Here is a 26,357-nt window from a genome sequence, read left to right as displayed (position 1 = left end):
GAAGTGTATTCACTTAATACCTGTGATGGTTAATTTTATGTGTCAACTTAACTGGGCCAGAGGTAGCCCAGATAGTCAAGCAAAAATTATTCTGAGTGTTTCTGTGAGGGTGTTTTTAGATGAGGTTTAAGGGGAGGACTTGAGTAAAGCAGATTGCCCTCCCTCTTGTGGGTGGGCCTCTTCCTGTTAGTTGAAAGCCTAAATAGGACAAAAGGTTGACACTGCTCACCCCCACACACCCTCCACAAACCACTCCACCCCACCCCCCCACAAATAAGAGAGAATTCTGATTCCAACTGAAACATTGGCTCTTCCTATTGATAGCCTTCAAACTGGGACCTCGGCTTTTCCTGATTTTACAGCACCTTTTGGCCATTAGACTCAAATCAAGACATCAGCTCGGCAGATTTTGGACTTGCCAGCCTCCTCCATAATGACGTGAGCCAATTCCTTCTAATAAAATCTCTTTATGTACCTCCAATTAGTTTTGTCTCTCTGGAGAACCCTGACTAATATACTACATGAAAGTTTCTCCTACTTTGAGATTTGGGTTAGTTTGGTTTTGTTGTTTATAAAAAGCTTCAGAAATCCTGTTCTTACAGATTTGTTACTGTAATGCCCTTTTGCTAGGTGTTATCTATGTAGTATAATCCCACCCAATGTTGGACCAAATTCCTAGGTGGCAAACATACCTGATTATTTTGTCGGCCAACCATGCGTATATAATCTAATCTTGTAAGCTGTTGCTGCCTTTTAAACCCAAGATCTTGTCCGTGTTTGTTTAGTAAAACAAATAGATGTGAATTAGAAGTATTCACTGCCATCTTCTCACACAAAGCTGATACCAGCAGCCATACCTGCCACCGGCTCCAAGCCAGATTCAAGTGATGTGCTGACAATTTCCCCCGGCATTTGCTTTTCTCAGTTTTGCAAGTGGAAAGCTTCGACTCTAAACTGGATTCCATCTAGTATGAGTTTTTGCATTTATTTTGTATTCTTTTAAACTAGGCACACCTGCCAAAGTTGTTGCCTTCTTTAATATAAAAATAGTCCAAGGGTACCTGGGTGACTCAGCCAGTTAAGCGTCTGATTTGATTTTGGTTCAGGTCATGATCTCAGGGTTATGATATCAAGCCCAGCATCAGGCTCCATGCCGGGTGTGGAACCTGCTTAAGATCCTCTCTCTCCCTCTCTTTCTGCCTCCCCTTAAAAAAATAAAATGAAATAAAAATAAAAATAATCCAGCATGGCTTCTCTGCCTAATATTAATTAAAAAAGGAAGATTAGGAAGTTGCCTTCTTTTTTTAAATCCTAAATTTGTACCTTAAATACATCTTAAAGAAAAGAAATTATTAACAGCCCAATGAAATGTTAAGGCATTTCTGATAAATGAGAAAAACCCCAAACCAAACTAATAATACCATATTGCAATACTGAACATTTAATTCAGTATCTATCTTCCTCTTCCTTTTTCTTGCCTCATTTGAGCTACTCTAAAGCACATGCTTGGAAAAATTTTAGGAGGAAATGTTTTTAATGTACACTTTCTACTGGAGTCTTTCTTATGGATGAAAAAATGGCAGCTGCCGAGATCAGACATCTGTGTTCCACAATCCCAGTTTGCTTCCCTCTTCCTCATTATCACAAGTAGCAAAGTTAGCTGTAATCTGAGAGCATTCTTCCAACTTAGTTTATATTTATGTTAGAAGCAGCCACATTTGGAAAAAAGCTGATAGCCCTAACTTTTATTTTTTGTATTAATCTCCAAGGCTTTAGGCAAGTTCTCTAAGATAAATCCATGCTCCCCCTTCAGGAAGGGCTTGCCTTGAATTAGTCACCACATCACAGAAATAGCCCATTATAACTGCTTCGCAGTATCACTGGATGTTGGTCTGTGCAGACCCTGCTGGGGACTATTCTTCTTGGGCGTGGCATTTAGCATACGCTTTTTGAGCCTAAAGTAAAATATACCAATGGCTGATTGAAGAGAGCTGTGTTATATCCTGCTAAATATCAGGTTCAGTTAAGGAATAATTCTGAGAAGTAGATGCAACTAAAAGGAAATTTCATATAATTCTTCATTTAGTATTAGCATTATGCAGTATCACTATGTGTAATAATGTTTTAAATGCCTGGAAAGCATACCTCAGTCACCTGCAGGGCCAAAATGAAGAGGACATCTGAGGAAAGTCAGTCCCGATTGCCAGACAACTCTGCCCTGAAGCAGCAGCAATTGCCTGCCTACCGGCTACAGCTCACAGCCACTGGAGTCCTCTCTGGCTTTTTTGCAACAGGAGTATTCTGCCTTGGTGTTGGCATCATTCTTATATTGTCTGCAAAGAGTATCAAGGAAATAGAGGTTTGTCCCATCTTACATTGTTAATGTAGGTTCTAAGAATTTTCAGCTTTGGGACTATAAATGAGTGATCCGTTTGAGAACACAGCCCCTCAATAAATGAGACTAGAACATCCCTTTTTCAGTTAACCAGTGAAGATGGTGGCAGCCTGTGTGTTGGCTTTATTCATCCCTACTCCCTCTTAAGGACACTCACTCTCACGCTGGTCTGCTCAGCCAATCATTTACAGGAGCCTGGCAAACCCAGAAGCTTTTTAAGCTGGCTGGAGAACTGATCAAGGATTGATAGAGGTAGGAGAAGGAGGGGCAGGGTCAAATGACTGCCAGATGCCTGTGAATCATATGGATAAAAAAGTAAAGAGACAAAGAGGTCTTCAATTTTGTCCCACTTTCAAGCTTTGTGTCTTTCCCTTTGCAAATGAATTCCCTCTGAGATCATTATTTTAATCTAGGAAAGCCAAGAACCCAAATCTTTCTGGCCTCTTAAGGATACTTAGAAATATTAACTAAATTCTGCTGGAGACTGAGAGTTTGCACACGAGTAAGATAAGTAAGAGTTGGTTCCTGCCCTCAGTGAGCTAATGATAGAGTAGTTAAGGCCGTGTGTGGTAAGAGCAGAGAGCTCAGCCATGGCTGCCTTGTTCACCGTATCCACAACCCCTTCCTTGCACACTGCCCAGTACATAATAGGCGCAAACTTAGTGGAAGAATTGATCAGGGCAAACAGGGCTTTAAAGAGGAAAACACCATGTCATGTCCCACTCCTCTTACCAAACCACACTGCTCTAATGCCTTTCCACTTATATTTTCTGCTACCAACTCTCAGCAGTTTATCTCCCCAGGAATTAAATGCCCCTAGGTCCTTTTGAGTCCTCCAGTGAGAGATTTAAATGACCAGGGTCCACCAAATAGCAGATGAAAAATGGCAAGAGAAAATTAAACTTGCCTTTTCCACAAACAGCTCATCCTATTTACTTTTTCTATTTTCTTCTTCACCAACACCTTTCTTTCTGATTTCCCTCCCCCCTTCCCTTGCTTCTTCCCTTCTGGTTATCCACCCTCACTCACTGTGAAGTGCAGCCTTCATTAAGAGGCAGCCATTGCTAAATGATGTCACCTCGTGCATTTAAGGGAACCTCACTCCACAGTTCACTAGCCACTCTGCAAACAGCTTTCAACAGAATGATTTTTATCATGTTAAGGATATTTTCCAATTGACCTTTTTCCTAGTCACTTAGGATAGGACATGTTGCTTTTATACAAGAAAACCAGAAACCACTGTAATAGTGAGATCCTCTTTTGCACATGGATGTATTTCATTATACTGGGTGATAAGATGAAGTGCATACCTCAGGCCAGTGTGATCAAGAACAGACCTAGTAGAAGAGTTCTAAGTGGTTTTCCTCTTCTCACTTAGCCTTGGGCTACAAGAATGAAGTGACTTTATTCCAATTCCCTTTGAGCAAGAATGATTGTTCCTGCCTGTCCAAATTTCTATGAGGAGCAAGCAGATTGTGATCTTTCCTGTCATTTTAGAGCTATAGGTTTACAAAGTCATTCAAGAGAGTAGATCATAGATATGTTTTCCTTATAAATATTTATTGATTTTATTATTTTTTCCATCTTTAGTCACCTATTTCACCCATCCCTCTGCCCTTTTCCCCTCTGGTAACCACCAGTTTCTTAATAGTTAGGAGACTTTTTTTTTCTTTTTTTTTTTTCCTTTGCACATTTGCTTTGTTCCTTAAATTCCACTTATGAGTGAAATCATATGGTATTTGTCTTTCTCTAACTGACATAGTTCATTTAGTAAAATACTCTCTAGTTCCAGGGGTACCTGAGTGGCTCGGTCAGTTAAGTGTCTGACTCTTGATTTCCGCTCAGATCATGATCACAGGTGTGTGAGATCAAGCCCTGCATCAGGCTCTGAGCTCAGTAGATATGCTTGAGATTCTCCGTCCCTCTTCCTCTGCCCCTCCCCCCACTCTCACTCTTTATGAATAAATAAATAAATACATAAAATTTTTAAGAAATACTCTCAAACTCTATCCACATCATTGCAAATGGCAAGATGTCATTCTTTTTTTGATGGCTGAGTAATATTCCATTATATTTATATCTCACCTCTTCTTTATCCATGCATCAGTCTATGGACACTTGGGCTGGTTCTGTAGTTTGGCTACCACATAAAACTTAGAACTAGAAAACACCTTAGAGGGGTGACTGGGTGGCTCAGTCATTAAGCATCTGCCTTTGGCTGGGGTGGTAATCCCAGGGTCCTGGGATCGAGCCCCACATGGAGCTCCCTGCTATGCAGGAAGCCTGCTTCTTCCTCTTACACTCCTTCTGCTTGTGTTCCTGCTCTCACTGTCTCTCTCTCTCTGTCAAATAGGTAGATAAGTAAATAAATAAATAAAATCTTAAAAAAAAAAAAAACAACCTTAAGTATCATCTACTCATAGATCATTTGCTCATGAAACACATTTTTTTCCTAATTCTGCATTAATAGAAATCCAACAAGAATCCATGGAGTAGAATGAATACTATGACCGCAAGCTCACAGATCAATTAATTGCTAGACAAAATGATGCTGATCAATAAAATGTGGGCCCTAAGATTAAATATTTAAATCAAAGTCAAAGATTGACTGAACTGAGCACTAGTTTCCTCAGTCACAGTTCAGTATGCTGTCAGTTATGGTACAGCCCTATTCTTTAAAGCTTTTTAAAATTTAGAATGCAGTTTCACACACAGCACATCAATATTTTCCAAAATAATAGCTCAAGCCTTGTTGTGTTTTTAAAGAATGACTTAAAAACACATACATACATGCATACATATATAAAATAATGACAAGTAAATATAAGGATCTAAGTACAATTAAGTAGCCTTTTGGCTAATCTTTAATGTAGTACTAACACTTTGGCTCTTTGGCTTCAGAACTCCCAGTGGTTTGCAAGGATTAAAAAAATGCTATCTTTCTTGTTAGTATTCCCTCCCAAAGAATCCTACATCCCATTGGCAGTTTACCAAGGAGAATGCCACTTCCTTGCTTTCCTGCTCTTCCCCATTCCCATAATCTAATTATTCTTCAACACAGTGAGGAAAGAGCAGAAGGGGAAGTGCACAGCCTCTGTGAGCCTTCCTTCCCTAAGCTTCTTCCAACTATATCTTTACATAACTGAGGCTCTTAGCCAGAGCTCATGGGATTTGCTCATTTGGAACACAGCACCCTTTTTTAACGAGTCCACGATACTATTTTAAACAGAATTTAACTTTTAAAAAACAGAATATGACAACATTTTAAAATCAGAATTATTCCACGTATATCAATAACCCTACATTTTGGAAGCCCTTCCTTTTCTGTGTTTGGTCCTTTTTAATAACTTCCTCTAGATGTCATATAGAAAAATTCATTAGTATAAATATTTTCCATACAATAGAATGGAAAAACGGTGAAGTGACTTCCCCAAAAAGCTGATTAGCCTCAGGCTGTAGACCCAGTTCTTGTGAGTCATTGTCTAATACTTTCCTAATGACACCTCTTTATGATGGAGACACAAGCATACATCACAACAGGTTGCATAAATATACAATAGAAACACTGAATTCCAGGTCAGTGGCAAAATACTGCCAGGTCTGAAAATGAAAGCCTGTAGAAGGGCCCACTCCTTCCAAGCATCTCCGGAAACACTTTGTGCCCAGCAGTGGACTATCCTTCATTCATGTCCCAGAGTCCATGCCCTTGACACAGAGCGTGAAGACGTAGGTGGACTCAGGACTTGATTTTTAAAATATAAACTCATGTAATTTTTAATTAATAATTGTTCTTTTCCCTGCCTGACAGATTAAATACACAAAAATCTGTGGAAATTGTGCAAAACTGCGAGAAGATGCCACTAATTTTGACAAAGAATGCACCTGCTCTATTCCCTTTTACCTTTCAGAGACAATGCAGGTAAGTGAAATTCAAGAGTCTTCAATTAGCTGTACACTGATCTATTCCCATTTCACACTTGGCAGTAAGTTCATGATTTCCACCAAGAGCTTTCCAAAACTGAAAATACAAAAAATGAAACAGAGTACTGGTGAGGGATCTTACAATGTGTCAAGTTCATGCACGACTCTCCCCCCCACTTTTTTATTTTGGAATATTATTCTTCTCCTTTGTTTCTAAGTTTCCAGACTCTTTACCTACCCCACTTTGTAACATAATTCTTAATATCAATCAGAGTCTATTCCAAATGTCAACACAAGAGGAGACCATAGAGATCATTGAACCTAACCGCTCATTTTATAGTGAGAAAATTAATGGGCTGAGAGGTTAAGTGACTTGGACAAGGTTAGTATCAGGGGTCATACACCTGCTGGGATTCTCCCCCATCCTCCCTTACCCCACCCCCTCAAGTCATTCTACATTTGCAATTGCCTAATCCCTAAGGCAACTCTTGGCCTGGCTGTCAGGCATTGTGAGAAATGTGAAAGAAATATTAAAAGAAGTCCCTGCCCTTGGGCTGATTAAAGTCTTATGTTAGTCCAGGTCCTCTGAGAAGCAGTTGCCAAGATAGGATTAGACATGCAAGAGATTTACTGGGGGAACTGCCTGTGAGGGAAAATGGGGAGAGAGCCAGAGGAGGCTGGAAGAGCTGTTAGATCACAACACAGCTCTGAACCTGTGAAGAAATGGGAAGCGGAGAAGGAAGGAAGGAAGTTAGGGAGAAAGGTCTTGGACTCCAATGTATTCTTTAGGAAGTTTCAGCAAGGCCAACAGAGAATCCCTGACAGAGTCTGCCTCAGTATCCCTGCTATGCTCAGCCATTGAGAGCACCAGGGACAGCATGGCCTTGGTGCAAACACAGGATGATTTCAGAGCAGTGATAGCTGGGGTCATCCCTCAGTTACTGTCCCTATAGTGGGAGACCCCAGAGGCATCTTTTCAGAGCCTCCACGATTTTACCTGGTAGTCAAGACAACCAAATAAATGAAAAACTGTATTCCCTTCAACTCCTCAAAGATCCTGTCCTGTCCTCTAGACTCCACACCTCTCCCCCCACAGTGTCTTCCTCTCTGACTAGGTCGATCCCCCTCTCTCCCTTTCAGATGACTCTGCATGGGCTGAATCTAAGTATAGGCAGGCTCTCTCTTGAGCATCCCACTGAGCATTCCCCTTGAGCTTCCCACCTCAAGACCCTGCTTCCACCTCAGACTCAGCTGGTCCCAAATGAGACTCATCATCATCATCTGGAAAACCCTCCTTACTTCCCTTGCTGGTAAAGATCCCATCACCAAGACTCCAAACTTTCCTCTTTGACTTTACCCTGCCAACTCCTTTTTCATCTAAGCCTCTGATGTGTGGACACTGTTCTTCAATCCATCTCTGCAACCACCCTGTCCTCTTTGTTTTCTTTGGCATTGCCTCAGTTCAGGCCTCCTGGTCCAGTATCAGAGCTACCTACCTGCCTTTGGCTTCCCCTACTTTAAACCAGCTGTTGTTTGCAAAATAAGTTCACCATCCTCCCCGCCCCCCAAAAAAGCACTCTTTCAGGTTGCTCTTCAACCACCTGAGGGCCAGCTACCTTTTCATAAAAAGATAGAGGAAGAAGGAGACCTTGTACTCTAGCCAGCAGACCAACTTGCTTTCCCACAATATGACTCTCTCTGTTTCTGCTATTGTTTTGCCTAGAAAGTCTCCCCACTCACTGCCACTTGTTTTAAAACATCCTAACATCCTAACTTCCCTGGGCATTCCTTGAGCCTCCTTTTCACTCCTTTCTCCAGCAACAGTTCTCCCACATTCATATCCTGGGAGCCGTTTCCATTCTTCCAATGAACTTACTATAATCAGTTGTAAAGTAATATCCTGTGGATTCACTTCCTCTACTTACAGGAACCTCCCTGAGGATAGAGACCATGCTTACATGTTACACCACAACCGCCTACTCGAAAGTGCATGCGCTACACGCTCAACATTCCCCCCACCCTTCCTTTACCAGGTCAACTATCCCTGTTCCTATCTGCAGGCTTATCTCCACCTGTACATAGATGCCTTCTTTTCTTGACTTTATAAGGACTTCAGTCAGCAGTTCTGTCCTCTCCTATATCATCAGCTTTTCTTTCTACTCAATCATTCCCAGCATGCAGACATATTATTTCACTTATCTTCAAACAAACCACTCTTCTATTCTCCTAATTTCCCTGCCAGCTATTTGCCCATTTCTTACCTCCCATTAGCAGGAAATCTCAAATGAGTTGTCTATCTTGGCAGTAGTTCCTCTCTTCTCACTCTCTCTTAAATCCACTCCAGTCAGGGTTCAGCAGTCAGACCTTAGCGCCTTGTCGCTCACTGGACACAAGTGATCACTCCCTCATCCTCAACATACTTTCTTCTCTTAGCTTTCAAGCTACTATACTGTCTTGGTTTTCCTCCTGCCCCCGATTGCCTCTTCCTGTTCTTCCTGTTTACCCCAAACTCCTTATGTTGAGATAGACAGCACTTTGGTCCTAGTCTTTAGTCTTCTTCTCTATGTTCACTTTTTTTTTTTTTTTAAGATTTTATTTATTTATTTGACAGAGAGATCACAAGTAGGCAGAGAGGCAGGCAGAGAGAGAGGAGGAAACAGGCTTCCCGCTGAGCAGAGAGCCCGATGCGGGGCTCGATCCCAGGACTCTGAGATCATGACCTGAGCCGAAGGCAGCGGCTCAACCCACTGAGCCACCCAGGCACCCCTCTATGTTCACTTTTTTTGGAAATGTCATCTACCTCTAGACTTTAGATGCCATCTATTGCCAACACCATTTTATATCTCTAGCTTAAACATCTCTTCCCAATCCATACTTGTATGTCCAGCTGCCTTCCTAATATCCTGTGGATTTCTAATAGATATCTGACGCTCAGCATTTCCAAACCTGAATTCCTGGTTTCCATTTCTCCCCTTATCCACTGCACCACTCCCTGCCCCTACCAAAAAACCCAGTCCATCCAAAGACTTCTCAACCTCAGTTGGAAACAACTCCATCATTCTAGGGGCACCTGGGTGGCTCAGTCATTGAGCATCTGCTTTCGGCTCAGGTCGTGATCCTGCGGTCCTGGGATGGAGCCCCGCATCCCTGGGCTCCCGGCTCAATGGGAAGCCTGCTTTTCCCTCTCCTGTGGCCCCTGCTTGTGTTTTTTCTCTCACTGTCTCTCTCTCTCTCTGTCAAATAAATAAAGAAAATCTTTTAAAAAAACCAAACAACTCCATCCTTCCTGTGCTTAGGCCAAAAGTCTAGTAGTCGTTGTCATTCCTTTTATTCTTTCACACTTCACATCCAATCCATCCTGTTGGCTCTACCTTCAAAATATATACAGGGTCTGTCCACTTCTCCCACTTCTCGCACTACCACCCAGCTCCATGCTATATTCACTTCTCCCTTAGATTTCTGAAATAGCCTTCTAGCAGGTCTCCCTGCTTATATCCATGTCTCAACATAGCAACCAGAGTGAGTTTTTTCTTTTTTAAGATTTATTTATTTATTTGAGAGAGAAAGGAGAGGCAGAGGGAGAGAGACTCTCAAGCAGATTCTGCACCGAGCATAGAGCCCAACACAGGGCTCAATCTCACGACCCTGAGATCACAACCTGAGCGGAAACCAAGAGTCCACTGCTCGACCAACTATGCCACCCAGGCACCTCCAGGGTGAGCTTTTTAAAGTCGAAGTCATATGTTATTCCTTTACTCAAAAATCCCTGAAGTGGGGGCACCCAGCTGGCTCAGTTGGAAGAGCATGCAACTCCTGATCTCTGGGTCATGGGTTGAAGCCCCACACTGAGAGTAGATTACTAACAAATAAATAAACTTAAAAAAAAAAAAAAATCCCTGCAATGTCCTCTTTTTCCATTCAGTGAAAAAGCTTAAGTCCCTTCAAGGTTTTGCATGATTTGGCTTCTTATTTCCTCTCTGACCTAATCCTTCATTCTATCCCCCCAACCCCGCTTCTACCACACTGGAATCCTCACTCATTCAACTAGTCATGTGTTCTCTTGCCTTGCCCCCTGAACCTAATATTCATTTGGCCAACTGCCCTACCTCCTTCAGGGCTTGGTCCAACCTTCACTTCAATAAGGCTTACTGTGGCAATCCTATTTCACACTGCCAACTGTCTATTCACCCCACTCTTGTACTACTCCCGATCCTTGTTAACTTGCTGTGATTTCAATTTTTCCATAATATGTATCACCTCCTAATTTGCCAAATAAATTAATAGTCTATGATATGTATTGCTTATTGTCCGTCTCTCACTATCGTGTCCCAAGCACCTATGACAATGCCTGGCACAGTGTAGGTGCTCAATTAATGTTTGTTGAATGAACATATGAATCTCTGCTTCCTCCACAGTGCATAACACAGTATATTTATGTAGTAGATGCTCAGAAAATGTTGAAAGAGTAAATGAACAGAGGAAAGATAAAGTGCTAAATTATATGGCTTTATGTTCTAGGAAGCTTTGGTTTTATGTGACCTTTCTTATTTCTCTCTTGATCCCAAATGAAAGCATGTTGGCATTAGTAATATTCTGAATACATCCAGATTGATTATGGCTAGGGCTAAGCAATTTTGTGAGTAAGTCAGATATAAACTATAAGGGAATTACTGAGTTGTACTGGGATTATAAGTATTATCTACATAAAGTCAGTGAGGGAGGTTTTATGTGTGTGTTCTTATAGGTCAAAATTCTAGTTCTTTGTAGGTATGCCCTTTCTTGCCTTCCTCAACTCACCATGCTGAGTTAGTGTTAGTGTAGACAGTACCTACACTTGTGGTTAGCACAGCATAATGTCTAGACTTTGTCAAATCACTATGTAGTACACCTGAAGCTAATGTAACATTGTGTATCAACTATACTTCAACTGAAAAAGAAAGTTAGTGTTGCCTAATTTTGGCCGGAAAGCAGGGGATGCTAAAAACAATAGAAAGCTAATCTCTCACAGTTCTCGAAGTCAAAAGTCTGAAATCAAGGTGTGACAGAGTCAACTCCTTCTTGGAGGCTCAGAATTCTTACATTTTTTTAAAAAGATTTTATTTATTTATTTGACAGATAGAGATCACAAGTAGGCAGAGAGGCAGGCAGAGAGAGAGAGAGGAGGAAGCAGGCTCCCTGCCGAGCAGAGAGCCCTATGTAGGGCTCCATCCCAGGACCCTGAGATCATGACCTGAGCCGAAGGCAAAGGCTTTAACCCACTGAGCCACCCAGGCGCCCCGAATACTTACATTTTTAAAGAAAAAATCCAAAAGATCGAATCTTAAGGGTTTCAGTTTCCATCTGTCTGTGTACTTTGAAACCTTAAAGTCAAATAAATGTTACCAGCTGCTAACCATTCCTTTCAGGCAAAGACTTTCTCATAAAAATTTAGCCAAACTAGTTAGTGCAACCACAGAGCCTTCAGTTCACCAGTTAGCACACAGCACACATGCTAGGCAATGAGTTCACACAAGACTGCCTTAAACTAGGAATCCTGCAGAAGAGTGCCACTGAATTTAAAGAGAAGAAACACCATAGAGTGCCTTGTGCCTCTAGGACCAATAAAAAAGGGAGGCCTTGTTAAGCTAAATTTTGGACAAAGAATCACTGAAAAAAAGGTTATTAAAACACTTCTGTCCCTGGTGTGGTGTGAGTGTGCTCTGCCTGTTTATTTTGTCATTTATGTGGATGTGTCACTTTGGGTAAGTGAAATTCTCTTTTTAGCCTCCAAGAAAATGTATGGTAAATTCCACTCTGTGGGTTTCGTATTTTCTGTAGTTATGGGTCAGCAGTAGAGGTTCCCTTGTTGGGTGAGGAAATGTAATCAGTCATTCCCGCTATGCCTGGTTTGTTTGCCTTCACACCCATGGTCTCTATTTATGATGTTGCAGCCTGCCTCTTTGTCATGACCCAACATCTCCCCTTCTTGGTATTCCAGACACTTTTCTCTTACAAGTGACTAAGTTCTTAAGCCTTTGTTGTTTTCTGTAAATGGCCACACTTACCATGGCCTTTATTTCCAGCCTGCCCTGAGTACCAGCTCACATTTTCCATATTCATCCTCTTACATGTCCTTAGGGTGAGACCAGAAGCCTTTCCAAAGTGCCAGTTTTTCGTGGTATTCGCGAATCAATTGACCCCAGAGATTATAAAAGAATACATTTGTATTTCTGGCACTGAATATAACAGCTAACATATGGGGAGCACTTAATAAAGGCCTTCATCTTTTTGGATGCAGGCCTTCATTATTTTGGAGGTAGGTCATATATTAATTATAAACAGCCACATTGGGCATTTCCATTTGCATTATATGTGCTATTAGTAAGATCTGTATCAAGTCTGCCTGGAGAATGTTGGTATGTCACCATAAAGGTAAGCATGATGGTAGCCTATGACTAGACAGCCTCATAGGGTAGCATAGATGAAAAGGACCATCTCTCATGGCAACAAGGTGACTTATTGCCAAGGCGAAAATGACCTTTCTTTCAGATCCATGAATTATTCTATTCCCTCTTTTTTTTTTTTGGTCCATAACAAATGGTTCACCATTTCTTGAGCAAGCGCTGTGTGCCAGGTACTGTGCTAGATTCTGGGGATAAAAAGACAAAGACCCCAGAGCCAAACTACAAGGAACAATCTCATGCCTTTCACATGCACCCGAATGGCTCCAACTTCAAATATGTTCAAGGATTTCGTTTGAAATAATTGACTTTGATGCCTACCCCAACCCCTGGGCAAAGCATTTTTTCCTGGTATTGTTAGAAAATAATGGTATCTGTAGCATCAATTTTATATATTGAGAATACAAAACCTGGTTTTAAAATTTTTTCATGGTGGAAGCACAGCAACCCTTACAAAAACATTGAAAATAAGTTATTTGGTGATTTTAATAATTCTGTGTAGATAAGGATTTTCCAACACCGATTTTTTTAAAAATAATTTCTTGGGTTTCTGCTTGATATAAAGAAACTTCCAGTTCCTATCAGTTCTTTCTGTGATACTTTTTATTCTAAAAATTGTGTCCATGTTTATTAACATTCCAGTTAATTCTTCTTGCTTTTCTCCTTTTTCAGGGTAATGTTTATATGTACTACAAACTGTACGGCTTCTATCAGAATCTCTATCGATATATTCTGTCCAGAAGTAATAGCCAACTGTTGGGTACAGACTTAAAGGTAAGGCTTTAGTTAATTTGGTAAATACTTAAAAAAAAAACACCTGGTGGGTCTTTAAGTCTAAAAGAGGTTATCAGAAAATAAACTAAAAATCTAAAGCTTTATAAAACAGAATATTCATTTCCTTTTTGTATAAAATGAGTGGGCTGGGTATTCTATATATCTGCTAATGAGAGGAGTAGTTCCCCTCTTCAGAACAGTAATACGAATCTTGTCCAATTAAATGGTTATCCTTTCATGCATCAGCCATTTTGATAGTAACCTTGAGTGGTTGGTCTCAGTCCAGTTCCCTGTATATCTACAGGGACTCCCTGTAATTCTGGACTTCACTCCACCCAAGGTTAAGGAAATTAGGGAAATCAAGCTCTACTTGATTGATTAAAAGCCTTTGGTTTAATTAAATACCCTTTCACTCCTAGAAGTATAAACTTTTACTCTTGATAAATGATACTCAGCATGCTGGCAAAAACAAACAAACAAAAAACAACAAACAAAAAACAACAAAAAAAACCCTAGAAGGAAACCTTTTCCATACTGAGATTATTATATGAAAGTGATAATCAGATGATTTTTTTGGCCTCCACTCTTTTAAAAATCTATTGTGGTAGTTAGGTAGATGGATCCCCTGTGATAAGTCATCTAGTATATAGACTCACTACAATTTGTATCATTTTCAGAATATGAATTACACTTCAATAAAAAAGCGCTTAATATAATATTCTGGGTGTAGGCTTAGTGTGATATTTAGCTGAGCCCACAAAGTAAGTTCCTTCCTGCAGATGTATTTGGTATGTTATATATTGTTAATAAGGAAAAAAATACACACACACACACACACACACACACATACACACAACCTCCAAAACTCAAAAATTTCCTAGTCTACATGAGCCAGAAATCTGGGAAAAACAGGTAGCAGTCCACAATCTTGTTACGTGTCAATAAATTAGTGTGGGTTAATTTACATCGTCAGTGTTCTCACTTTTAACATTCTAAGAGAGTTTACCAAAGCATTTCTTTTTACTGTATCATCTTGCTTCCAGGATGTTGGAACCTGTGCTCCATTTAGCAAGTCCCATGATGGGACTCCCATCGCTCCTTGTGGTGCTATTGCCAACAGCATATTCAATGGTAGGTGACTTTTCCTGTCTCCATGGTGTGCCTTTTCATACACAGTAATAACCTAAATGTCCAGAAGATCACCTCTGCAACTGAGTAGCATTTCAAAAAAAGAAAAAAGAAAAGAAAAGAAATTGTGTATACACTATCCACTGACTTATCGTATTTCATTTGCAAATAACTTCTCCCTTACCAGAGATTTGAAGTAGTTAGGGAACATGAGCTAAATGGAGCTTTAGAGTATTTTCCAATAATTGGGGCCTTGGCAAGAAAGAGAATAGTTTTCTAATTCCAACATCTATTACATGTAGGCATGTTGAGAGTCTGCTAAAACCCTAGTTTACTTTTCAGCTGTGTCTGGTTTTGTACTTTGAAGTGGAGCAAAAATGCTTGCTTGCATCTCTAGCACAATTTTTAATTTCCTTACAGATACCATTATTCTTTCATACAACCTGAATTCCTCTATATCTATTGAAGTCCCAATGCTAAGAAGTGGAATTACATGGTGGACAGATAAGTATGTCAAGTTTCAAAATCCAAGGTCCAAAAATCTTTCTATCGCATTTGCAGGTAAGACCCATATATTAGCTAAATCTTCTTTTCTCTTTATAGAAACTTTTTTATGTGTGAGGAAATGTTTAAGATACTTCCTTCTTTACTTTTTTTGCTGACTTCCCCTTTGCTCTGACTTTCCCTCCCTGTGGACATCTCCATCATGTACCTATCAGAAACATGAAATGATGGGTGCCCTGGTTCCTTTCAGTTGACATTAGGAAAAAAGCAATGTTTTAAGAAACTTGTTGCTTTACTTATAATTAGGGTGACCATGTAATTTGTTGTCTAAGCTCGTGCACTTTTGAGAGTGAAAAGGGGGCACTAGAAAAACTAAAGTTATATATTTATTTTAAATTTGAATTTATTAATCAGTAAATTGACATTACCATATTGGTGGACCTATAAAATAATTCCATTACAAACTACTTTAAAAGGCAACTATTTCAAAAATTAAAATAACATATCTGTGTATACTAAGCCAACTAAAAAAACTACTTTATTATTTAAACATTAAAAGATAACATAAGCAGAAAAACTATTCTGGATATACAGTCACATAATTTTAATCAGTTTCTTGGCCATATCTGTCTTCATTACATGCCCCTGTATTTTTCTAATGAGTTTATTCTTTTTATTATTTTTAAAAATATTTTATTAAAATTTTTTTTTACAGAACTAACTTCAGTCTTTTTTGAAATTAAACTTTATGCTTAATCAATTTGATACTGTTGGCCCCTTTGATTCTTCTCTTTTAACCTTAATTTTTTTCTTAACTGAGAAGGTAGCTATAGGTGCTGAGGTACCTATTATTCTCATAGCCAATTTTACTAAATGGAGGATATTTTCATTTTCATTTTTTTATATTGAAATATGCTAGTATTATAACCTAAATATTTTCATAGGCACTGTCTTTTTACCTCACCTTTTTTTTCTATCTCTTATCTCTCTTAAGTGTATTCCTAAATTTAGATGCTATAAAATCTTAAACCTTCTTGATATCATTTCATTCTGATAGAGAAAAATTTTTGAAGAATTTATTTATTTATTTGAGAAAGACTGAGGGAGAGAAAGAGAGAGAGCATGAGCAAGGGTGAGGGGCAGAGGGAGAGGGAGAAGAAGACTCCCAACTGAGCGGGGACCCTGATGTGGGACTCAATCCCAGGACCCTAGGAGCTGAGCCGAAAGCAGGCACTTAACCAAATGAGCCACCCAGGCACCCTAAAGAAAAAATTTAATCCAGTTAAAAATAGGAGTTCCATCAAAAGAGTTTTTACCTAAATTGAAATATTGTAAAGTACAATTGTAGAATTAAAAATTAAATTGGTCCACATTTTGAACTCTCATTATATAATATGTTCAGTTATTCCCTTGTTTTCATGGGGTTAAATTTTAATATCTTCTTGTTTGCAAGATTGTCTTTCAATAATTACAATTCACTAAATCAAAAACTAAGTTTTTTGGCATTCCATATTTTGGATACTTCATTTAAAATCTTTAAATTACTTTGACTAAAATTCAACCCAAAGTTAGAGGCTCATTTACCAAAAAAATTTAGGATCATTATAGGACACATCATTTCATATACAAACTAGTTCTTCAAAGGCTCGAGCATTTCTAAAATTCTGGTTGATGATGCATAGCAAAGACAGACTGCATATACTACCATCCTGAAGTGTTTCTTTTAATTATCATCCATATTATTATAAAAATTTTACAGTTCAGTTTCTCTAACTGTGAATATACAAAAATATTTAATTTGCACAACCTCAGCTCTTCTTTTGATTAGTAAAATACTATAGCTTGTTTGGGTATAGTGACAAATTATGTATCTACCGCAACCAATTTAAAGTACATTGATCTGTACATTTCTCAATTTATCAAGAACATTATCTTTATTCTGATGTTGTGCTCCACCAAATTTGTGTTTATGATGTCACTGCAAAACCAAGAACTTACACTTGATTTTTCATTTTTTAGCTGAATTTATAGCAATTTTATTATAATGTTAGAATTTTTAAACTTAAGATTGAGTATCAAAAAGCTTTTTTGTGATTGCATGAAAAGTCACACCAAAAAATTCAAACCATTATTATAATTAACTGATTTTTCTATTTTGAAGCATTTGAAGACACTGATGTGAAACTGGCCTTATTTATTTGTGTACAAAGTTCTTTTTATACTAAAGAACAAATGGAGGCAACACATTAAAGCTTTCCTTTGTTTACCCCCCCCACCAAAAAAAGAAACTAAAGGGAAGCTCAATTGATCTAAATGAAAAGTCATGCTCACATAATGACAAGGAAATGGACCTTCTGTAGCTACCTGAGGCAAAGCATTGTCTTTGGATATACTCCTAAAAATAACCACAAACCTCTGAAGTAGATGTTGATGTTCTTCAGGAGAGTTATGTCTTTTAATTTTCAGTTGGTCATTCACATCACAATGGTTCCTTTGTGTGGTAATTGTCAACCAGCACTGCAAGTTTCACATTCATCAACTTTCTCAAGAAACTGTACTTAATTTTACATTAAACATACATGTTTTATTTTTTAGCTCTTTACAGCTAAAAGGACTTCCTAGCAAATAAAAACTGATACCAAACAATAAAATAGTTATACATTTGTATCATATAATAAATGATAAAACCACAGTTGCAGCAGGGTTCAAATGTATACCCAGCAAGACATTCAGCATCTATCTCCCACACTATGTCATGTGTGTATAACATAACCTATAATTTCCCACATTTCCCACTGATCCCAATGAGTTGTAGGCTGGCAGCTTCGTGTGTCTCACGGGTCAACACAGAGGCCATGACCTAACTAGCTGGAGTGTCAAACAGCTGGGAGGCGTCACAGGAATATACAATGTTTTGATTGAAAGGATCTCTGGTTATCTTTCATTAATCACATGTTAAAGTAAGCATTCCATTCACTGTATATGGGTATTTCACACACTATTAGCTAAGACCTTGGCTTGAAGGTGTAAGGATGAAATTATATGTACATTATTTGTTTGGGATAAATGCTAAGTCAGATGGGATAACAGACAAAAGACATATGCTGGAACTATCTTAGACAACTGGCAAGTATGGTCACTGTACCTATAATTGAATCCCTAGTTTTGAAAGGAACTTGGCAACATTCTCTTGTTTTGTCTTGCCACATAACCTCGGCCTACAACACAAAGAGTCTTTGGTGTTCTCTCATCTCCTGCTACACTTCGTTTTTACCTTTACTGTAAGAGTTACCACATTATCCTGTAATTATCTATTTGAATACTTGTCATTCCACTTCAGTCTGTGAATTCCTTGAGGAAATTAGGAAGTTTTGTATCCCTGGTGCTTGATACATAGTGACCAATCCAGAAATGCTTGTTGTTGAATAAATGGATAAATACAAATGACCCAACTTGGAAAAGGAAGAAATTTGGTGCCTCTTAGATCACACTTCTCACACTCTCTGGAAATGGGATGAACTGGGATCAGGGGTTGGTAAGGAAAAACATGCTTAAACTTATATTTTTAACAAACTCCCTGGGTGATGAAGATGTCAGTTTCTTATAGGACATGTTATCTTGGGACATGAGCTCATGAGAGGGTGAGGTCCATGGTGGAGGTACCAGAGGCAATTTCAGTTTTCATCAAAATTCTTCTAGCAACAATGATTGAAATTTTGGGAAGGGCCAAAATAGGTGAGCTCCACAATATTTGCAGAGGAAGTTTCTTCAGAAAAGGAATTTTTTCCAGAGGAAGTTTAAGTGTACAAACATACTTCAGCAGATTAATAGAACCAAACTCAGCACTTGCTTTTACAAGTACCATGCTTAGAAAACGGGACAGGTTTCTTTTAAAAGAAAATAGTTTAGTCAATCGAGTTGAGAAAGAGTGGTTTCCTCTTTTGCATTTGGATTCTGCATTACTAGAACCAATTTTCTAGAATGAAAAAGTTCATTAAGCAATTTTCTCTTATTGACTAGTTCTTAAAAATGCAATATGGATTTTATTATTTTCTGTCAACTTTCATTGGAATCACTCATTCCTTTAGCAAGCATTTTTTGAATGCCTGCTCTGTGCCAGGCACTAGACTAAATGCCAGTGAAAAAAGGACACTATAGTGAGGAGCATGCTGTATAGTGGAAGAGACAGACAAGCCCACCATGCTAAAGTGGGAAGTATGAGAACAAGCGTAAACTCAACAGACTCATTTCCTGGCACTGGCCTTCCATCCTGTGCTTCCAACAGTCCTACAACACCCAAATCTACTAGGCCTCCTGGCTTTAGAACAGGCTTGTAATTGGGGCACCTGGGTGGTTCAGTGGGTTAAGCCACTGCCTTTGGCTCAGGTCATGCTCTCAGGGTCCTGGGATGGAGCCCCACGTTGGGCTTTCTGCTTGGCAGGGAGCCTGCTTCCCCCTCAGTTTCTGCCTGCCTCTCTGCCTACTTGTGATCTCCCTCTGTCTGTCAAATAAATAAATAAAATCTTTGGGAAAAAAAAAAAAAGAACAGGCTCGTAACAACTTTGTTCTCTGCCTTCTCTTTATCAGTTCCTCCTCCTTAGTTCCAACTTTGAGCTCTAAGCACGTTGCAGCAGAAAATATCTATTTAACAGAGTCTTCATGCACATACATGATTATTTCCTTAGAATAAATTTCTAGAAGTAGAATTTCTAGGCCAAAATATATGCAAAATATATTGAAATTTTTGATGCATATTCCTAGATTGCCAGTGATGTTTTCAGTCTGCACATTTATCTGCTGTGAGCAAGAGTTCCTAGTTCCACTGCATCATCAATTGTTGTCACTTTTTTTTCTTTACCTGTTACCCAAGTTTTAGATGAAATGATCATATCTTGTTTTAATTTCCTGTCTTTAAATTGCTAGTGAAGCTAAAGAAAATGACAACAGTCCCTGTGATGCTATCCCTGAATATAACCACTATTATCCTTTTGGTCTATTTTTTCATTGCTTTATATGCATTTAATGTAGTTGAACACATAATGTACATATAATTTGATATTCTGTTCTATTTTAACCCTATGACAAATCATTACTATTTCCCCTACATTTCCTTAGAGTTTTTATAATCCATTATTTTTTAAAAAGTTTGCATACTTATGTAGCTTATACATACACACTATTTTTAAAGTCTTAATTATTACTTCTCTTTTCTCAAGAAAGCAAAACTATTTCATCCTCTCTATTCTAAGGAAAACTGAAGGGTGTAGATGATTTCTGTCAAACATGTCAATGATTTCTTCCCACAGGGACCACAAAGCCTCCATCCTGGGTGAAATCTGTCTACGAACTGGATAAAGAGGATCCAGAAAACAATGGCTTCCTCAATGATGACTTCATTGTGTGGATGCGGGCAGCCGCCTTTCCCACTTTCAAAAAACTGTACCGTCGACTCAATCGAATACAGTACTTTACTGAAGGCTTGCCTGCTGGTAACTATAGTTTTAACATTACATATAGTATCCTTTTATGCCACTCTTCTTCCTGAGGATCAAGAAAAATCAGCATCTGTCTAGGTACTAGTTGTTGAATTATTTCATTTTGTACTTTTCTATTCTACAATCGAATCTGTGTATACAAAAAAGAAATATATAGTTCTCTAATTGGTAGTACTGTCACTTGTCACCATAGAACTGTTTGTCTCCACTTTATATATAATCAATTATGTACTTTAAAAAAAATTTTTTTTTAAGAATAACAGTTAATAGCAGTATCAGGTAAGTAGGGATGGGTAAATAAAGAAGGACTATTTCTATTCCCCCAAAAGATGACATACAGTGGACCTAGAGATGTGTAACAGAGAGGGATGGGATGAGGTAGAAGACCAGGGAAATGAGAGAGAGTGATTTGGTAAGCAGTAAATTTAGAATATATGCTAAAAATAATGAAAACTGAGAGACACTGTAGAACCTTTTAATCTAAACAAAAGTATAGACCAAGGGAGCCCTGGACTCAAGATGCAGGTGCAGTCCATCCAACCCATGTGATGTGTGCTATAAGTTCTGCTCTGAAAACGCTGTGTTCTTCCCTCTTTGATACTGAGCCAGCTGGTAGGAGTCAGTGCCTTGGTTAAGGACATAAGGTCCAAGTTAGGAGACACAGGCTTTAATGTGGGATTCTGAATGTTTTCACTTAATTCAAAAGTACAAATGTAACTCTTGACTTAAAGACAAAAACATTTAACTTCAAAATGAGAGCCAAACACTATCTTTAAAAAAATTATGTATTTATACACAATCTCAGGGCTACTGAGTAGGAGTTGTTCATGGGACTCCCAGCAGGCCAAAGATTCTTACCACAAAACTGTCTACTGCCTTAGTTTCTTTACATCTCGGGGAGCTTGAATGAGAAATAGTTTAGAAGAAGTGAATGACTATATGAGCTCTAGTTCCCCACTCCATGTTTTCTTTTCTATCCTAGAGTGTGGGACATCTCCATTTTGACGAGGGGGGTGGGGGGGATGGAAGGGGCATTCCTCAGTCAGAGATGCACCACTGATGTGACACCCTCTCTGCTTCTCAGCTTGTTGCCTCCTTTTTGTTCACTGATGAGTACGGTTTGCCTTCAGTTCCTTCATTTTCATTTCTCCCTAAATAAAAATGAAAGCCACAGACCTGTTTCTCTTATGCAGCCTTATACATACAGATCTAAGAGTAAACCATAGAATATTACCTTTTTAATAGGATTTCAGCAAGCCACCCCCCTCCAAATTTGAGATTGAAAGTTGCTTGACAGTGGTCTCCCAAATTTGTCTTCGACTCCCTTATCAGTAAAGCAGTTAGAGTTGCAGTCACAAAACAGGAAGAAAGAAACCTATCGTGTACTGCTGTCCTCACCATGCATGCCCGGGGGTTTCGAGTTGAGGGAAACATAAGGGACTCCATGTTCCAAACAGAGGAGACACTGTTTCTCCTCTGGAGTCAAGCTCTCCTTGAGTGACTTCATTCACAGTCCTATTTTAATGCTGATGACTCTTGAGTCTAAATCTTGCAGGCAGAACCTGGACCCTGAGCTTCAGCCCTATGCTTGCACCTCCCGAGCAGAGCCCTGGTTCGAGTAGTACCCAGCCTGCCTCACGGCCTTGCTGCCACGCAAGGAGAAGGACTAAATCAGAGCTGCAGCAGACACCTATACCACTACTAAGGGGAAAAAGATGTTCTGTGTCTGAGAAAAAGATCTTCTTAATGGAACTGAAGGAAGAGAAAACACGCAGCTGGGTCAAGGTGGCATGCATGGACCTGGTGACAGGGAGGGATTTTGATGGAAAAGAACAAGAGAGAGAACTTGTTTCCTAACCAGTTTCCTTATGCCTTTAAATCGCATGTTGCCAAGTGATTTGAGGCCTTTTAAGAGCTTTGCTGGGAAATGCTGCAGTCCTGTGCCGTTGCTATGAGAAGCCTTTATTTGTTTATTAGTTTGGTTTACAAAAGGCACCAGATGTTTAAAAACCTCAGGCCACATGCATAATCAAAATGACATCATTAAAATGCTAACGATAGCAAACCCACTTCAAACATATTCTCCCCAGCAATGAGGGATGTTTGCCTTTTCAAAACCCAAATGAATGCACCACCTTTAGCTTTCCCACCAAAAATATTTTGCCATCTATCTCATTATTTTTATTCTTCACTAATTTTGAAGAATTTTCTACAAGGTAGGAATTCAAACCTTAGTTATGAAGGACTTTCGCCTACCCTGGGTCTCCTGATTCACAAACAAAAATTTAGGTTTGCTATAAAGCACATCTGTATTCTTTTCATTTCCTTGGGTCTGCCAAAGGAAATTAAATATATTTGTCCATTTTTTCAGTTGTCTGTAAGTCAGTCTGATCTATTTGTGTCAGAATCTCTTTTATAGATTACAACTATGTAGAGGGAAGGCTTGTTTTTGCTTAATTTCATTCCAGCAAGATACAACATTGGTAAAGATTAGACAACATGAAATTCAATATTCAACCATTTTTTTAAACCTACAAACACAACAAATTTATATGGTTCAGCCTAATATATTTAGGATATACAGTGGTAGAGCTGAGAAGTGTTGAAATAATCCTTAACAGGTCTTCTTGTCTTAGATTTTCCAGTAACGAGGTTTAGAGGAGAAAAATCAGTTGTTCTTTCCACCTTGACATGGAGTGGAGGCAGTAACCTTTTCTTAGGTCTTGCCTACACAGTGACAGGAGCAGTGACATGGTTGGCCTCCTTTTCCATGATGGCAATTCACTTGATGCTGAAAGACCGGAAAATGTTCTTCATCCAGCAATAAAGTCAAGTTTTAAGAAGAAAAGCAGAAAGCACAGAAATGGACAATGAAGTAACTAGCAGAGCCAAAGATTTGTGACTAGGCTCAAAATGACTGAGATATTTCATCAAGGGGAACTGGATTGACCGACCAAGTACAATCCCAGATAGGTAAATAATGAGAGATTCAGAGTGAAGAAGAGGAGGAAGACAGGGAGGAAGAGGAGGAGGAAGAGGAAAAGGCATAGTTATGTATAGTAAAATGTCCTTAGAATGGAGAAGATAAATCATCCTTGAGTTCTAAACCAAGTCTCAGGTATTTATTTGAAGGCTATGTGCCTGGAGGTAGGTGAATGCCTAGGAGACAGTGCCATCATTAGACAAGAGTAAGTAAGCCTGGGGTCCCCAAAATTAGATGAATCCTTTAACCTCAATCAGGCTCAGACCGTGAGTCTTCATTGCCAGGTCGAAATTATAGACTTTTTAACAATTGTTGAACATCAAATTGAGCAATCAGGATGATTTTTGAAAACTGATTTATTCAGTTTCTATGGATTCAAAGTTAAGTTTTCTTTGCTAAGAATATACCAAGCAAAGATTGTGGAGTGTCTGGAACACCCACAATACAGCAATTCACCAAAAAGAAAGGCCAGAGGTTTCCCTGAAGTTATTCATGTAGCCAAGAGGGAAGCACTGAAAGTTACTGATTCTCTCAAAAGTTGTATTCATCATTTAAGGGCACAAAAAAAGTCTCAAACTTATATTGGGATGACATATTCTGGGATGCAAATGATGACATGTATTTATAATACTTGAATCACATGTGTTGAGGGAGCTTTTCAGGGTCCATCTTAAGATGTTTGAACTCCTGGGATGCCTGGGTGGTTCAGTCGGTTAAGCGTCTGCCTTCCGTTCAGGTCATGATCCCAGGGTCCAGGGATAGAGTCCTACATTGGGTTCTTTGCTCAGCAGGAAGTCTGCTTCTCCCTCTGCCCCACACCCTGGTCTTGTGCAATGCTCCCTCTCTCTCTCACACACACACTCTCTCTCTGTCTCTCTGGCAAATAATTAAATCTTTATTTTAAAAAAAAGTTCAAATTCCTGCTAAAGGTAACTTAAAGCAAACTGAACAAAGTACTTGGTAAAGCTGCCAGGCGAAGAGTCCCCACAGATTTGTGTACATAGATTTGAATACTGTCCTTTAAATAACATTTAATATTTCTTTTTGTAAGATGGAAGAATCTTTACTCTGTGATGTCTCTAGGAGAATTTTCATTTGTTAAAGAAAAATATAGTACAAACATATATTTGTCTCTTTAGCAGCCAAGAAAGCATTTCTTTGTTGCAACTTTCTGCATTCACTGAATACTTGAGTACTTTTCCAAAAGACCAAATTTCAAATCCCAATGCTGAAATCTCAGAATCCACCCTCCCCCCCCCACCATCTAACCTTTCATCTGTAACCAGTGACCTCTAGTATCCAGGTGTGGTGGGCCAAATAATGCCTTACCTCCCACCCCAAAGATAGCCACAACCCAATCCCAGAACCAGTGAATGTTACCTTAGATGTCAAAAGAGACTTTGCAGATGTGGTTAAATGAAGAGTATTGTGTGGCAAGATTATCCTGGATTACCTGGGTGGGCCCAATGTAATTGTGTGGATACTTATAAGAGAAGCAGGAGATCAGAAGAGTAATAGGGATGTGGCAATGGAAACAAGAGTTTGGAGTGATACAAGAAAGGCATTGTGATCCAAAGAGCATAAGCAGCTTCTAGAAGCTGAAAAAAGCAAGAGACATCCTCCCCTGAAGCCTCCAGAAGTATTGCTGATATCTTGATTTGAGACTTCTGACCCCCAGAACTGTAAGAGAATAAATTTATGTTGTTTTAAGCATTGAGTGTGGGGTAATTTGTTACGGCAGTCATAGAAAACTGATATACAAGGGTTTGGCACTGTTCTTGTCTCCTGGGCGATTGTTTCTCAAGTTTAGGTGAACTATCCAGGGCAGACGGCTAAGAGAGAACAGAGCTCACACCTGAACCAGGCTGGACTCTCACCTTCTCAGTTACGGTGCTGATTGGAGAAAGGCATGAACACGTTTGCTGCATCTCAAGTTTGTTTATCAGCATAGAGAATGCTGTATTTGTCAAGGTTTTCCAGAGAAACAGAACTGTGTGTGTGCATGCGCACAAGCCGAAAGACAGTCTGCAGGAGAAACCAGGAAGAGTCAGTGTCGCAAATGAATCCTGAAGTCTGTGCTGGAGAACTCCCTTTTGCTCAGGAGAGGTTAGCCGCCTTTTTCTATCTTCAGGCTTTCAGTTGATTGGATGAAACCACTCACATTATAGAGGGCAGTCTGCTTAGTCTATCAGTTTTTTTTAAATTAAATTTTGAGGGGGTTGGTTGCACCTGGCTGGCTCTGCGAGGGGAACATGCAACTCTTGATCTTGGGGTTGTGAGTTCAGGCCCCACTTTGGGTGTACACATTACTGAAAAATCAAAAATTCTTTTAAAAAATTTTTGGGAGGAATATTGTTTTATATTAACCAGATATTAGATGAATATATTCAAAAATAAATAAGCAAACAAAAAGTATTATATATGTTGTAACTATTCAAATTTTATTGTCCATTAGTGCCACTTAAAAAAATTTCTTTTATTTGAATAGTCAACACACAGTGTTACTTACACTGTACAGCATAGTGAGTCAGCATCGCCATATGTCATACTATGCTCACTACAAGTGCAGCTACCGTCCGTCACCGTACAGCACTATTACAATATCATTGACTGTATTCCCTAGGCCGTGCCTTTTATTTCCATGACCTGTTCATTCCATAACTGGAAACCTCTATCTCCCCCTCCCCCTCATCATTTTGCCCATCCACCCATCACCC

The 26,357-nt window shown here is 39.2% G+C and overlaps 1 protein-coding gene across 1 annotated transcript; it reads left to right on the top strand.

The window, feature by feature from the left end:
* The first annotated feature begins 303 nt into the window (after positions 1-303).
* Positions 304-23,761, top strand: LOC111148639 (cell cycle control protein 50C-like). Its single transcript, XM_022505393.1, has 8 exons — positions 304-438; positions 2,161-2,359; positions 6,204-6,314; positions 13,429-13,530; positions 14,574-14,661; positions 15,079-15,219; positions 20,469-20,678; positions 23,294-23,761. The coding sequence occupies exons 1-8, from the start codon at positions 434-436 to the stop codon at positions 23,482-23,484; spliced, it is 1,047 nt and encodes a 348-aa protein (XP_022361101.1). The 5' UTR covers positions 304-433; the 3' UTR covers positions 23,485-23,761.
* The last annotated feature ends 2,596 nt before the right edge of the window (positions 23,762-26,357 follow it).

The sequence above is a fragment of the Enhydra lutris genome, unplaced genomic scaffold, assembly GCF_002288905.1.
Source record: "Enhydra lutris kenyoni isolate GAN:26980312 unplaced genomic scaffold, ASM228890v2 scaffoldscaffold2, whole genome shotgun sequence".
In the NCBI taxonomy this organism is placed as follows: domain Eukaryota; kingdom Metazoa; phylum Chordata; class Mammalia; order Carnivora; family Mustelidae; genus Enhydra; species Enhydra lutris.
The sequence above is the reverse complement of the archived record's forward strand: the minus strand, read 5'-3'. Positions and strand labels throughout refer to the sequence as shown.